Source organism: Rhinichthys klamathensis, unplaced genomic scaffold (assembly GCF_029890125.1).
Source record: "Rhinichthys klamathensis goyatoka isolate OS25496 unplaced genomic scaffold, OSU_Roscu_1.1 h1tg000135l_1, whole genome shotgun sequence".
Lineage (NCBI taxonomy): Eukaryota > Metazoa > Chordata > Actinopteri > Cypriniformes > Leuciscidae > Rhinichthys > Rhinichthys klamathensis.
In genome coordinates, this window is record NW_026606670.1 from 769,265 (window position 1) to 784,281 (window position 15,017).

Sequence of the window (15,017 nt, forward strand, 5' to 3'; positions counted from 1 at the left end):
TGTGCGTCGTGTAACCCCGTGACTACAGGCTTGTGTTTTTATTTGATGCTTGGGAAAAGAGCACCACTTGGGTGGTTGGAGCCCTGGCAGAATCCCAAAGTCTAAGTAACCTTTAATCCTTAATCCTCAACCCAAACCTGACCCTTACTCGCGTCTAGTTGTCGGACGTCTGTCTCAAACATCTAACCCAAAACATTATAGGATTTTTGTGTTGAATAAAATGGTACAGATTTTACGTTATTACTGATTAGTCGTGTCACTATTAAATCACATTTACATTATTAAATATGATACTTAATATAAAATGCATATTTTAATGCGTTTTAGCCTACATGAAACAACTAGGTAAATTGTAACTGTCGCGGAACAATTGAGAACAAAGGCCGCCTCGAAGTCTCCGATTAACTTCTGCCCTTAAGGCTACACAAGCATCATTACATTTATTATATAAATCTTCGATAACATATAGGTCAGATAAATGCGAATGATTATCTGTTTTCAATTGTGCTGAACTTTCGACTCTTATGTTGAAGTGTTTAGCTTCCTTTATCATTTTAAAGATACATAATATCAGTGTTCGTCATAAATGACAGATTTTAAATGGCAAATCGTTTAAAAAACCAGGCGATCTTTAAACGCAGCTTTGGCGCAGTTGTATAGTGTTTGCTTCAATAAAATAATAATTACCTGGAGAAAGAACATTAACAACAACAGTATAATAATCATAAACTATGCACATGCACGTATATATAATAATATATTAGGCTAGCTATTAAACAAATTACAGCTGAATTCCTCGCATAGAGTTCAAGTCCAAAGTCAGTTTGTTGCTGAACTTTGATCATCTTTTATTACAGGCAAGATTGTTTGGTCTTCACAACTTCATGTAAAACAGCTTTCACATTTCTTTCTGATAGTCTCTGTATAAGAGCCACTATGATGAGGTGAGTTTTGATGAGCTTCAGTGTTACATATAGATATTTTTGCTGTTGGTTTCTATCTTTTTTTATTATTTTTGAGTGGCGCTTGAACATTCATGTTTTGTTTCTCCCACATTAAAGGTTTTCTGTTCTAATCTGCCTGTCAGTGCTGCTGTTCAGCACTTCAGCCAAGCCATACAGGCCCAGGGTATGTTTAACTTCTAATATGGACACTCTTAATTTACAGCAAAAATATTTTGACTGTCTGACGTTACAAAAGAAAAAAATAAACAATGGCTATAGTTGCTTTTAATTACAACTGTTTTTACAAGGTCTGCCCTGACCCTTCTTGCCATTTTGAGCAAGAAGAAAGGGATGTAAAGAATTTAACATTAATTTGAACGTCTTTTCTTGTATAACAAACTGTGATTACTGACATTGCTATAGGCAGTACTCTACTTTTTATTGGGATATTTTAAATATATTTCATATTTTAAACAACCCATTTGCTAATATTTGGCTTGTTGCTTTTACAGGAAAAAGTGTTTGGCAAAGCAGTTCAGGACACTATAGTGTAAGTACTTGTCTTACCTTCTGCACACACTGTGAAGGATCTAAGTAGGTATACATATAAGGTATATTTATATTCACTTTAACCAAATACGCAAATGATTAAAATAAAATATTCCTTTTCCATGGTAGTTTTGATCATCGCAATGGGAAGATGATCCAGGGAATGGAGGAGGTGGAGCCACCACAGGACATGGATATAACAAATTCTGACATCGATCCTAACATGTTGATTTGGAAAGCAGTAAAAGAAGAAATTCAGCCGAAATACAACAGACCTGAAGAGGATAAAGATGCTCTCTACCACTCCTTTGACATAAAACATCCAGCTGACCCAAAACAGCATGAAAACTACTTTCAGCCACTGAGACACGATCAGGTACAGATGTATGACAAACCAGAAGAAGATAGGGACGATCTATACCATGGAATGTTTGATGTAGCTGTCGAGCCAACGAAAGGAGAGAAGGCTGTAATTGGAGGTAATGCCAGGCCCATCTACTCAAGCCCTGAAGAGGACAAAGATGACATGTACCACGCAGATCTCAAAGGACATCAGTCTGACCAGCAGGCTCTAGCGATGAATATATTCCCCAATCGCCCCATAAGAGTGCACACAGAGCCAGAGGTAGACCTGGATGAGATTTATCATAAGCAATGATAAAATACGTCATGTCATATCTATGGGAGTGCAGTACTGGATGTTAATTCATTATGTGTGGTTTTAATGAAATGATCTCTATTTTTTAAATCATTTAAAAAAAAATGTTTGTTTTTTAAATATAGTACTAAACATAGAAAAAGAATGTCTGTTCAGCATGTTTCACACTCAGCAATACCAGGAAGACTGTGAGCATAAGCCATATTTACCCACTTACTGTTTTTTTTATGAATCGTTTTTAATTAAATGAGATACATTTTTATACAATCATAACAAAATAATTGAAAAAATATATATATTTAAAAAAGAAAGTATCTATTAAGGCAAAGTATTATAAGAAAAGCAAAGTATTACATTTCCATAGAGGACATTCACAGAGCTCGATTCAGCTGCTGTTAATACACAGAACAACGGGCAACAAAGTGAAATGCTGCCAGGTGGGGATTGAGCTACACCTGTCGCACAAAAGAAGTAAATCATAAAATAGATCAATTAAATAAATAACACATTCAATATTTAAAGGCTGAACAGAGCTGACTTTAAGTTCACAAAACTTAACTTGATTTTTTTCAATAAAAGAAAGGTGGATACAGTTAAGTATTTTCAAACGGTTTTACTATATGAATTGTATGATTTTTCTCATTTATTTTAGAAATGGTCTTATTACTACTGCATCACATTATTACAGAAACTATGAACAGCAAAAATGTCAATCTAAAGTGAAGGCACTAAATGAATAACATACATGCATTTTTATATAAGAAGTAATAACATATACAATATTTTTATATCAATTATATGAAGATATATTTTGTACATTGTCTATAGGACTTTTGGTCTAATCACTTTGGTAATGAAAAACTACCGAACTCTTTCAGCATTGTTCATCAGGTGGAATGACACCTTTCTTGATAATAAGATTTCCATACAGTGCTGTCTCCCTGTTAGAGAGATTTAAGAATCATCGATTATTTTTCTTAAATAAAAAATAGCTAAACAGATCATCATAGATCATAAATAAAAATGCTCACCCAGTTGCCACTACAGCAAATGCCTTTTTAGCACGCTCATAGAATGCAAACCGCTCAACAAACTTGAAGTTACCCTGAAAAAAAACCCACATTTTTTGTTAAGGTGATAATTAGTGTATATATACACACACATTTGATATCCTGGTCAAATTAATTGCATTCTTCCCTTTGTAAACCTAGCTTGGTCAAATATAATTTCAATAGTGATGAATGTGTCCTCATCATATTAGTTATGATCTTTTATGTATGTAATAGCTTACATCTGATCCTGCTTGTTTCAGGAGGTCAGAGTACTGGTCCCATACCGGCACTTTCAGTCCCTTTAATTTGTCACTCTGCACAAGGTCCATGACAGCTGCCTAATAAATCAGACCATATTCAGTTACAGACACTGAATATGAAAAGTTACATATATGAAAAACCGAGTTTAACCTTGTGGTTTAGCCATTTAAAAAATAAAAGATGCCAAAGAACGTTATCACCCACTGAATCATCATAGGTATCAAGAGGAAAAAGCTTCAGTATTGCCTTCAGAAGTTCTGGTATACCTACACCTTAAAGAATAAAACAGATCATACTTGCACAGGAGAGACAGTGACAAACATTTGACATTTTTGGCTGTACAAATAATGCATATTAAGAAATTCTGGGGCCAACAGATATCGAAAAATACAATGGTTACCAAAATTTACAAAATAATTATTATTGGTTCTGTAAAACCATAATAAATTAACATGAGATCTCTTTCAAACAGTATAAGAAAGGAGTTTTTTAATGAAGGTTGTATAGGAAATACCAATACATAAAGGTTTAGACATACCATCCGCTCTTATCTCTACTGGACCACATTTACAAATAGATGCGGCTGGAAAATTTGCGTCTGCAAGAACTAAAAAAAAAAAAAAAAAAAAAAAAGAGGCTACATGACAATTCATACATGACGTTCATTTCTTATTACAGTAGTGTAGCGATGATGACGTCTCGTCTGCGCTCATAAGACAAACCAGATCCACTCAAATTTGTAGACGGACAGAAAATCGACGCTTTACAACATCAGCGGGAGTCGAAAGAGTAACGTTATGTGCTTTGGCTTAGAGATAATAAAAATGTGACATTTTTATGAGAGACAGCCTACAAAGTTTTTGAGTGACATTTTGATGATCGAAATGAAAGCGAATGTTGTGTGTTAAGGAGCGCAGCCAAAGCAATAACACTTCCCGTTTCAATGCTCCAACTACGATATATCCGTGGCGTTTTTAAATCACATCTAACTTCAAATAAACCAATGACATGATACAATGGTGGTACAAACAGGTATATCGTCTAACATTCACCCAGAAATTAGCCTTCAAGTGTGCTGCAAGAACTTTGGTCTGAGGTTCATAAACACAGACGCTGCATAGCTGTATGCGAGCCGATCTCATTAACGACTTACCCAGTTCATCTCCATGACCCATTTGCGCCAAAACATACAATAATTCAGGCGTAAGTATTGATGGGATTCCTTTTAGTATAACCATTTCAAAGCAGTGACAGAACCAGAACCACGAGCAAGTTTGTGGGCAGTCATGTGACCCTTTGAAGTATTTCAATTGGTTGCACGAAGAGCTACGTTTCTAACGCAACCTGCGTTTCGAATACGCAATTTACGTTTCTTTGCAAACCAGTGAGTCAGTGACGGTAGTCTTTTAATTTTATTTCATCTGCTCAAGTAAAACTGGTAATGCATAGTCTTATTCTGTTTCAGAATGAGAAAGCATATTAATTTTCACCATTGTTTTTGCATACATTTGTTCATTCATGCATACTCTAACAAATGTTAGAGTCATGCTTCCTTACATTTTCAGACTGGGTGCATAGGCCTATATCAAAATAAAAATTGCATTAAGTTGTCAGACTCGTTAAATTTAAGAGGAGGTAAGATCCACTCTATCGGTCGGTATACAAACCGTTTTTTTATTAATTTACATTTCAAAAATATATTAAATCGTCAATGAATAATTAGCACACTGCTAAAATTAACAAATAACATCAATGGCATAGGCGCTCACTAATATTTAGGCTAATCTCTCTATAAATCTTAATATAGTAGGCTAGGCTATAGGCCTAATCGCTTATATGCACAGGTGATTTCGAATTCATTATTTTATGTCTCTGACGACAAAGCCTTATTGTAAAGAAGCTTGATGTGAAACTTCAGTTTGAGTAAAATGTTGGGGAAAAAATCCGTGTAGCCTACTCAATTTCATCATTTGCAGTGTGACTGAACTCACAACACTCGATGATTTTCAATGATCTCCGCGCAAAGACTGCTACATTCTGCGCGTGAAATTCTCTATTATTGACATGTTCCATGCAATATTAAATTGAATTCCTACACAATCCCATGCTAAATAAGTATAGGCCCTATGTCTAATCAAATTTTATTGTCGGTAAATTGAAATTTGATTATACACAAGGCTGGAGATAATTTTTTTCATAGTTGGGACATTTATTTGTAAGAAGGGAAAAAAACATTAGCAAGCTAATTGAGCTTAAACTCGCCGTTTAAATGAAGAACGACACCTAGACGTGCAGCTGCTACTGATGAAGAGGAGCTGCCGGTGATGTGGTTGTAATTCAGGGAAATTTTCTCCAAAAGAGCTGTGTGGAGGCTTTGCAGCTGCGAAATGTAGAGTGAAAGTGGAAAGATGGAAGAAAAGACATTCGGAGGAGCCAAGACTGTCTGATCAGTTCAAAGCTCCTTTCTTTTACCGAGGAACCATGCTGCTCCCTCTTTGGTTCTGCTTTTTTAAATGAGTTTATCACGCTATGAGGAGCTGCCTTTGCCAAAATGTAACGTTTTGCCTCTTTTGTCTGCGCTGAGCGCCTCAATTCGGTCTACATTTATTATTTTGACCTTTCGTTAGCAGGGGATAGACTTCAAAGTGGAACCTCTCTTTTGCTGTCTTTAAGGAGACCTTTGTGCTGTTGCGGTATGTGGAGAGAAAGTTTTTTCTCCTCTTTTAAAAGTTTTGTTCCAGGGGCTGAGAAGAAAGCTGGACTCCGAGGGAATATTGAATGAAAATTAAAATCAATTAGGCTATGGACTTTTGAGAGTGTTTGGAACGACGCCGTGCGAAAAAAAGCCAAGATTTTTAAGCGAGAAAATGCACTCAGTTGATGTGCAATTGAGATGAATGGACTCGTCCTATAATTACATTTGCTGTGGTCCTTCTGGACGCTGTATTTCACATAAAATGGTCAGTGTTTAATTCGTAAAAACGGGTTGTAAATGTATAGTGCTCTTTAACCTGGCAAGGGATTATGAAGCGACATTAGAAACTTTACAGTTATTCATCAATAATTGATAAGTTTGAGTTTGGTTTAGAGTAATGACATTTCATAAATTGCCTTTAGGTTTAGTAAAACGAAAACAAAAAGCAAAGTATGAAGGTAATCTTCATAAACAGGAAAAAAAACGCATATTAGTAAGATGAAAAATCCTATTTATTTACAAATCATCGTCCTAAAAAAATCTAATTTCAACACACGGGACATAGTGATAGGCCTAGATGACCTGGTTACTGACAAAAAGTTTAGGAAAAAAGTTTAGTTTTTGCTAAGATGTGGTAATTCCTGTTGTTAGTCAATAAACAAACTTAATGCAGCAGGAAACCTTATAGGCTATTTATAAAACTATAATTCGCGTCCCACAAAACACTATTTTGCACTCCATCACATTAGAGCCATTAATAATACAACATTGTTATAAAATAATTCTGGATTTATAGCAAATATATAATTTAAAGAATACCGCCACAAAATACCACTAGATCGACTTTATTATCCCACTGGATACGCTGCAAGAGTGACTGAAAATACATCCACAGCACCACCTAGAGTGCACAAAGTGTAATTGCGTGATCTCATTTCCCAATGAATAAGCCAAAGCATGGCCAGATCAGCATTCAGTGTCAAATCAGAGGATTTTTGCAAAATCTTGAATAGAGTTGTACAGTAATTACAAACAGTTTAAGAAGGCAATGGCATTTTTCCCTTTCAAAACTGCTCAAATGTATATTACAATGCATTATTTAGTGTTTCATTTCATAGATCCCTCCATTTATAGTGTAGAAGCAAAGATTTAAAAGTGATAATACCAGACCATGATTATTAGCCAGATATTGATTAGAAAAGGTAACGTAGAAGCTTAACTCAGTGAACTACAGGTATGCACGTCTGACAGCACAATGATATAAATCTTGATGTTTTTTAATAAACACTTGATAAGAAAATTAAGGCAAAGTAGAGCATTTTAATATCAGCATTTTATCACAATCTAAATATCACCATGTTTCTCCACTGGAATTTTAATTGTCCTGGAAAGCAGCCTTTCTCTTCTCGACAAAGGCAGTCATGCCCTCTTTTCTGTCCTCCTGAAAATGAGAAATTATTGCAAGTTCAAGAAAGAAGAAATCTTTTCGCTCAAAAAAAAGAAACAAATAAATGGAAGAAAAGTGACGCACCGTTGCAAAGGTTGCATGGAACAATCTTTTCTCAAGTCGACTGCCCTCAGCTAAAGTCAGTTCAAACGCTGTAAGTAAAGTTCAAATAAAACTATCAGTTTCTAAACGGCTGCACAGGACTATTCAGTTTTCATGTGATGTCACCGCCAGACATTTTTACCAGGTTTGTAGTAAGTACTAATGTAGTAAGACACTGTGATATTATTAAAAGACCAAATTCAATATACACCTTATTGATGATGCATAGTTTGCACAGGCTGAACACCGAATATAAATGCAACACAAGGTTTCTCATTAAGTGTTTTTTCAATCGAAAACCATTATAAAGAAAATGCGCTGTCTGAGCTCATCTGCTCGACTGTATATAGTATGCATCATCAAAAAGGTGTAAACTGAATTTGATCTTTTACCACTGTTGTAGTACATTAATGCACTTTAAAGGTGGGTTGTACCAATAAGGCTTAAGCATCTCCTTAGCCTGGTGTCGGTTAGTGCTCAGCCATTGGTGCTTGATCAGCCTTTTAATTCTAGTGATTGAAGTACTGCAGCAGTTGCTGTATATGGATCACAAGTGCCCAAAACTTGCATCTTGATCACATATTTTTGTTTTTGAGATGGAAAATGGACAGGCTTGTGCAGCAGTTCTAGCCCACCAGGGCTCCATGACAGGCATGTGACTGAAAACTATGAATATACATTTTTTAAAACCCAATTTGAATGCATGAACAATGTTGAAAGTCAGTGAGCCTCAATTATGAAACACGAGCAGAATAAATTTCAACAAAAAAAAAGCTTCTATCCCATTAATGAAACCCTTACCTGCATTAACAGCTTCCTTTGCCATGGCAGAGACAAGTTTGGAATTGCCAGCTATTTTCTCTCCACATTTGATCGCTTCTGAAACCAGCTGATCCACAGGAAATACTTTACTTACCAGACCTATAGAGACGAATACATTAGTCCACATATTGAATTGAGAGAAGAAAGAAGCTGTAGAGCAACAGTAAGTTTGAAAGACAAACCAGAGAGTTTTGCTTCCTGAGCTGATATTCGGTCTCCTGTGAGAACCATCTCCATTGCAAGGGATTTTCCCACTGCTCTTGTAAGCCTCTGAGTGCCACCAGCACCTGGAGCCAAAGAAATCAGTGATCACAGCTACCTCGTAGCTAAATATTGCCATTCATAATTATTCTGCAACAATCAATCAATCCACATAATCAAAAAGTGGGATGTATTATTGTACCAGGAATGGTCCCGAGCAGGATTTCTGGCTGTCCAAACTGTGCCTTCTCCCCAGCATAGATTATGTCACACATCATGGCAAACTCACATCCTCCACCAAGCTGGACAGGACAAAAACTTTATGTTTATGCTTGATTGGGAATTCAGATTTAAACAGGCTTTTTAGTGATTAATTTAAAACATTTACCTACCGCAAACCCATTGACAGCAGCAATAACAGGCTTTTTGACTGTTGATACCCTGTTCCAATGTGCCAAGAAGTTTCCACCATAGCACTCTTGAAAGGTTCGATTCTGCATTTCTTTAATATCTGCTCCAGCTATCAAAGTAAAGGTGTCAATACAACATGCAATGAGTCTAAAGGAATTCAATATAACAGACAACTAATTTTATTGACAGTTTCACACCTGCAAAGGCTTTTTCACTCCCCGTGACAACAATTGCTCCCACTTCACGGTCACCCTCGAAGGCATCAAGGGCTTTGCCCACCTCCATCATAAGCCCATCACAAAGAGCATTCAAGGCCTTTGGTCTATTAAGTTGGATGAAACCGACATTCTTCTTTTCACCCTTTTTGTCAACCAGTATGTACTGATACTGGCCACCTGCAAAAGAGATGAGGGCAGGGGTCAAATTAGCTCACAATGGCTCAACGCAATTTTTGAATGATTAAAACAGAATTGATTTGTCAAATACATCACCTCTTTATTATATTTATATTCCTATTCTTTTTTTTTTTTTTGGAAACAATGGCCATAAAAGCTTTTGTTTATTAATTAAATTAAAGGTATATATATATAGATTTATACACAGTTTATTCTTACATGTTTATATATATATATATATATATATATATATATATATATATATATATATATATATATATTTTTTTTATTATTATTTTTTTTTTTATTAAGTTTTCTGCAGACATATAAAGGGTGTTACAAACAACAGATGTTAAAATGAAACAAGGTGTCTGAAAGAGAGAGAAAAGAAAGAAATCAACAGAACAGTTCCGCACATCAATATAGACCCTCTATATTCCTATTCTTATTTTAAAATGTTTCAATTGTAAACAAGCAAACAGGAGGGTAGCAGCAGCTTCCATAAAGGTTGGTGTTTCCATTATAAAGTTGCAGGTAACGTACAAAAACACTGTCAGCACAGTCACAGAACCAGAGCAGTAAAATGACGCAAGTTTCCAAACAAAGCAAAACTCGACACTGACATTGAAAAGGAAGTCATTACTTTTAAGTAGACATGGTTCATGTTACCTGAACTGCATTGCCTGGTTGCTGCTAACGCAAAGGGAAGCAGTTTACTGTTTTTGAGAAGTAACCCTGTGGATCTGCAGAGCGCCATGGCTTTTGCGAGGTCAATGGTAACGCTGCGACGATGCTGAAGCCGCGGCACGTTGATTGGCTTTCAAGTGTGACGTCATGTCGTAATCAGGATGCCAGATATTCTGTTATGAAATCCCTCTTCCGTTGTGACAGACGAGTGATTTTTTTACGTCTTTTATCTGATTTTATAGAAACCACCTCAAAAGGGAATTCATAATATTTTCTTAGTGTTAAAACGACACTTATTCCACACAAATATGTACAAACAAGTGTTGTGTTTTCCGTTTGCTCCCTGTTCGATTAGTTTTAAAACAAGGATTAGATGGAAAATAATGGCAACAACGTATGGCACGTTTTTGCGAGTATAGCTCCCTCTATTGGTCACTTTTGTGAATGAACTGAACATTGTGCAAAAAGCACTGTCGTTTGTATTGCCCGTTGAGGATGTATCATATCATAAGGAATGATCTGATTCTGAGGGTAATGTTAATTATGGTCCCAAAAAAACGTTATACTTATTGCAGTCAAGAATTTGTATTAATGATTAATTCTTGATATATTTCTTTCTCCCATAGAAGAAACCGGCCATCAGAGGGCGCTTTATTCTTGCAATATACAGCATTTACAGAGTTTGATGCTGTGCATGGTCTTCAGTTTTGTTTGAACGGGAAAACTGCCAAGCAGTTAGGACACATTAAATGACTTCAAAGTCTGTAAGGATTGATTTATTGTTCTGTAAATCAGTTAAAAAAGCAGTTGTAAGGGGTGTACAGTCAAAGACCCAGAACCAGATATGAAGAATGAAGACCCGGAGTCAGAATTATAAAAAAATTAAAGAAAAGTTTTACTGAAGATAGTTTGCATTTTCATCAGCAGAAGTCCGCTTCAAGACTCACACAGGAGTTCGTAGGCCGCCCCCCCTTACAGTTACAAAGATCACAGCAGTTATACCATTTCCAAGGTCTAAGCTACGTCATTGCTTACAGGTTGAATGATTCTCATTGGCTAAGAAACATTAAGAGCCTAAACAATTTAACACATGTGAGGAGATAGGGGTGCCTATCGCCATTAGTAAGATAGTTGTCGTCCACTCATTGGATTTAGGTCTGTGGTGGCCTCGCAGGTTAGAGAAGGGCGCCGGGGTGTCTGGTCCGACCGTCCAGAACCTACATAGAATGTCATACGCACACACACACAAATAACAGACACTAGCAAATAACAGCTCCCATCAAGCTGAAGAGAGTCTGAGCTCCTTATTATCAGTTAAGTATACCAAAACATACTGCTAAAACATTCACTCGTTTGGGAGAAAAACAGATCACTGGTATTTACTCCCAAGGAAGGAAATATACTGGAAAGAATACATTTTAATACAACAATTAAAGTTTGATAGTAACGCTCAATATAGCTTGACCATATGTCCAACGAAGGATCATATGTGTCCACGCTGCCTTTAGGACCCTCTAACCTTTCTACTGATCCCAGAGAAAGAGACAAACGGCCTTGTGGGTTACGTGGCCTTCGTGTCCTGCGTGTACTACGTGCAATCTCAAAGTAAGATTGGGATGCACCTAAAAGAAACTGGTTACTTGCATCCATGCATTTAAGAAAATATAATTTCACAGGCACAAGAATATAAAAATTATTATGTGATAATGAATATATTTGATTATTGATTTTTATAAAGGAAGTATATAACCATTCAAAATGATATATGATTATATATGTATTTGAAGAGGCAAGGGATTTTGACCAACCCTTCACAGTGAAACTCATGAACGTTACAAAAGTCATGAAATAACTAAATCTTGCCTGTAAAACCAAAACACAATAATGCAATCACGTATCAACAGTTTATCCAGATAGATGTCAAAATAGTATTAATCATTTTGGTATACTTTTAGGTATTTGTAATGCACATTTTTATCCACACATGTTTTTTTCAGTCAATTGTTACTCTTTAGGTGTAACATATATCAGCATATTTACAGGGTATTCTAGGGGGCAAATATGTAGTACCTTGGCAAATTCTAAGTTTCATTGTTTGTTTTATTTGATTTATTTCAATTACAACACTTTCTTTAACCACACATGAAAAAAGTTTTTTTTTTTAATATTACAAAAAAGAAAAGAAAAAACATTTACATTTACCTTGAAAAGTGCAACTCAAAATTTAAGTCTGTTGGTGTAAGTCATTAGTAAGAATTACATTTTAGATTCCAAACACCAACAGTGTATTTCAATAGGCACATTTCTGATAAATACCAAGATTTTAAAGCACACTAAACCAACTCTGCAGGTCTTGATTTTAACTCATGAAAATGACTGTACAACTACATCCAACATCACAAACTAGCTCTAAATAATGGGCCACTTTAGAAACAATCATACACCTCTGAAATAGTCTTCAAATAAAAGAACTGGCATATTAGGGTCTAAAAGCAAAGCTCTGAATATCCCAAAGAGGTAAAAAAAAAAAAAAAAAAAAAAACACGTACCATGCTACCTAGAATTGGTAACCAGTAAACACTCAAACTAAATATCACATACACAATCAAACACTCTCTTTAGTGTCTAGACATTATTGCAGTAGCAAAAAAAAAAAAAAAACATAAAAAAATGAAGCATATAGAGGCCCTGTTTAGTATATGTACATCCAAAATTTGAAGGCTTCATTAGAATAGTTTACAACCGACATTCATTTTGAACCCCTTATAAATGTGAACCAGTTTTAAGAATTGTTCATTTATTTTGAGATACAAGACAAGAAACATCAATGAAAATGGAAGCGTTAGAACTGGCATCTGTAATAGGGAATATTAGAAGGATCATAGGGAGTCTGATGAAATCATACTGATAAATGTACGCCTTGAATTGAATTGAAATGTACGCCTTGTAAGTCACTTTGGATAACAGTGTCTGCCAAATACATTAACAAACTCTATTACTATACTAAGGTTTCTTCACAGCAGTCAACACTTTTGACATTCTCTCCTTATATGCCCTTTCTCACCTGTTATTTTTGTAAATACAGATTCTCCCTCCCCATTTTTCAATTATCCAGGTGTAATTTCACTGTTCAGAGACCAAACGATGCTCTAAATGGTCAACATTAAAACAGCACCAGACAAAATGTAGCAACTCACAGATTTAGCAGTTAAATAGCAATACTGTTAAGTGTATCGTATTGGTCCTGATGACCAGGTTGCTAGATGTGTCATATCAAAGTGTGTTTGACACAACATGTCAGATGGGCGTGTGGTCAAGAACCACATTGCTTGTGTTGCAAAACCGATTCTCATTAAATAAACTCTGTATGAGTTTGTAACACATGAATGGTGGCAGAGAAAATCGGCCAAGATTTTCAGAGTGTGAAAATGGCCTAGTTCACATTAAATGTACAATAGGTTATTAAGCTGGAGTTTTCTATCAGGAGTACCTACTCAACACATAAAGGAATAGAACAGTTCCCTATTGCAGTCGATAAATATTCCAACCCAAACACTGATGTGAGCAGATAGTTTCTGGCTGGTGTTAAGTACTCACTGGCAAATAATAGCATTATTCCATCACATGAAATGCAGTCAAGTAGATCGGCCAGTAAAGTCGACAAAAAAAGCAGCCCTTCAACTTCATTCATCACTGCCTTGGTTTCCATGTGTTCCAGGACACAAAGAGTAAGTATAATATTATAAAATATTACAATACTGACCTGAATAGATGCTGAGTGATGAGAAGCATAGCCAACTTCTTCACTATAGAACAGGGCAAATTTATCAACACAGCGGTTGACATGACCGTAGTACTGCACACACACTACCATTCAAAAATTTGGGGTCAGTACGGTTTTGTTTTTGTTTAAGAAATTAATTCTTTAATTTAGCAATGATGCATTAAATTGATCAAAAGTGACAGTTAAGACTAACATTTGTTACAAAAGATGTATATTTCAAATAAAAAAATATTAAGTAGCACAATTGTTTTCAACATTGATAATAATAAGAAATGTTTTTTGAGCACCAAATCAGCATATTAGAATGATTTCTGAAGGATCATGTGACACTGAAGACTGGAGTAATGATTGCTGAAAATTCAGCGTTGCAATAACAGGAAGAAATTACATATATATATGATCACATAAACAGCCTTGGTAATCATAAGAGACCTCTTACAAAATATTACTGACCCCTAACTTTTGAATGGTAGTTTATGCATGTCATGCAAATGAATGCAAATCAAGAATAATTTCTCAGGTATTGTAATGTAATGTAATTAGTAGCAATAATAATCACTGATATCACACTAATTCAGTCCTACATGTGGAGCTGGAGCAGAAGAGGAGAGCATTGTAGGTGTGTAGGGTAGAGGGGCAAAAAGCATAGCTGAACACAGGAAAAATGCTGACCCTTTTCTGCGTTTATATTTAGAGAGCCACGAGGATTAGGAATGAGGAGAAGGAGGGAATCTTTTTTTTTCTGTGAGGACACTCACTTTTCATCCACAGCTAAGCTAATGAAGCCTATGAGTGGATGACAGTACATTCAAGAAACAATTCAGCCCTGTTATTTCTGCTCCGTCAACTTTTACGAGGTGCTTTATAATAAAGCGTAAACAGATGAGTGGGCCCTTTTTTTTTTTTTTTTTTTGCAAAAACCACTGCACTGAAGTCATTACTCCCAAAAAACAATCTAAACATCTGGTGTCCAAAGGCGGTAATTTGTCAGTTTGGTTTCCAAAGATTT

General features: G+C 35.7%; 3 protein-coding genes across 4 annotated transcripts; 1 reads left to right on the top strand and 2 right to left on the bottom strand.

Annotated features, from left to right (window-relative positions):
- The first annotated feature begins 842 nt into the window (after positions 1-842).
- si:ch211-217g15.3 (uncharacterized protein LOC368914 homolog) lies at positions 843-2,257 on the top strand. Its single transcript, XM_056257030.1, has 4 exons — positions 843-944; positions 1,062-1,128; positions 1,457-1,494; positions 1,623-2,257. Exons 1-4 carry the CDS (start codon positions 937-939, stop codon positions 2,149-2,151), a joined length of 642 nt encoding a protein of 213 aa, XP_056113005.1. The 5' UTR covers positions 843-936; the 3' UTR covers positions 2,152-2,257.
- Positions 2,258-2,968: 711 nt separating this feature from the next.
- Positions 2,969-4,845, bottom strand: fuom (fucose mutarotase). 2 transcript variants are annotated; one of them, XM_056257031.1, is made up of 6 exons: positions 4,618-4,840; positions 4,003-4,071; positions 3,669-3,736; positions 3,443-3,541; positions 3,183-3,256; positions 2,969-3,092 (listed from the first exon to the last, which is right to left on the bottom strand). In XM_056257031.1, the coding sequence occupies exons 1-6, from the start codon at positions 4,700-4,702 to the stop codon at positions 3,026-3,028; spliced, it is 462 nt and encodes a 153-aa protein (XP_056113006.1). In that variant the 5' UTR covers positions 4,703-4,840; the 3' UTR covers positions 2,969-3,025. The 2 variants fall into 2 exon arrangements, with proteins under 2 accessions (XP_056113006.1, XP_056113007.1); XM_056257032.1 differs by lacking the exon at positions 4,003-4,071 and having other exon boundaries at positions 4,618-4,845.
- A 2,614-nt stretch (positions 4,846-7,459) lies between these two features.
- Positions 7,460-10,346, bottom strand: echs1 (enoyl CoA hydratase, short chain, 1, mitochondrial). Its single transcript, XM_056257124.1, has 8 exons — positions 10,207-10,346; positions 9,340-9,537; positions 9,124-9,251; positions 8,934-9,033; positions 8,713-8,817; positions 8,510-8,629; positions 7,691-7,758; positions 7,460-7,600 (listed from the first exon to the last, which is right to left on the bottom strand). The coding sequence occupies exons 1-8, from the start codon at positions 10,292-10,294 to the stop codon at positions 7,535-7,537; spliced, it is 873 nt and encodes a 290-aa protein (XP_056113099.1). The 5' UTR covers positions 10,295-10,346; the 3' UTR covers positions 7,460-7,534.
- Positions 10,347-15,017: the final 4,671 nt, after the last annotated feature.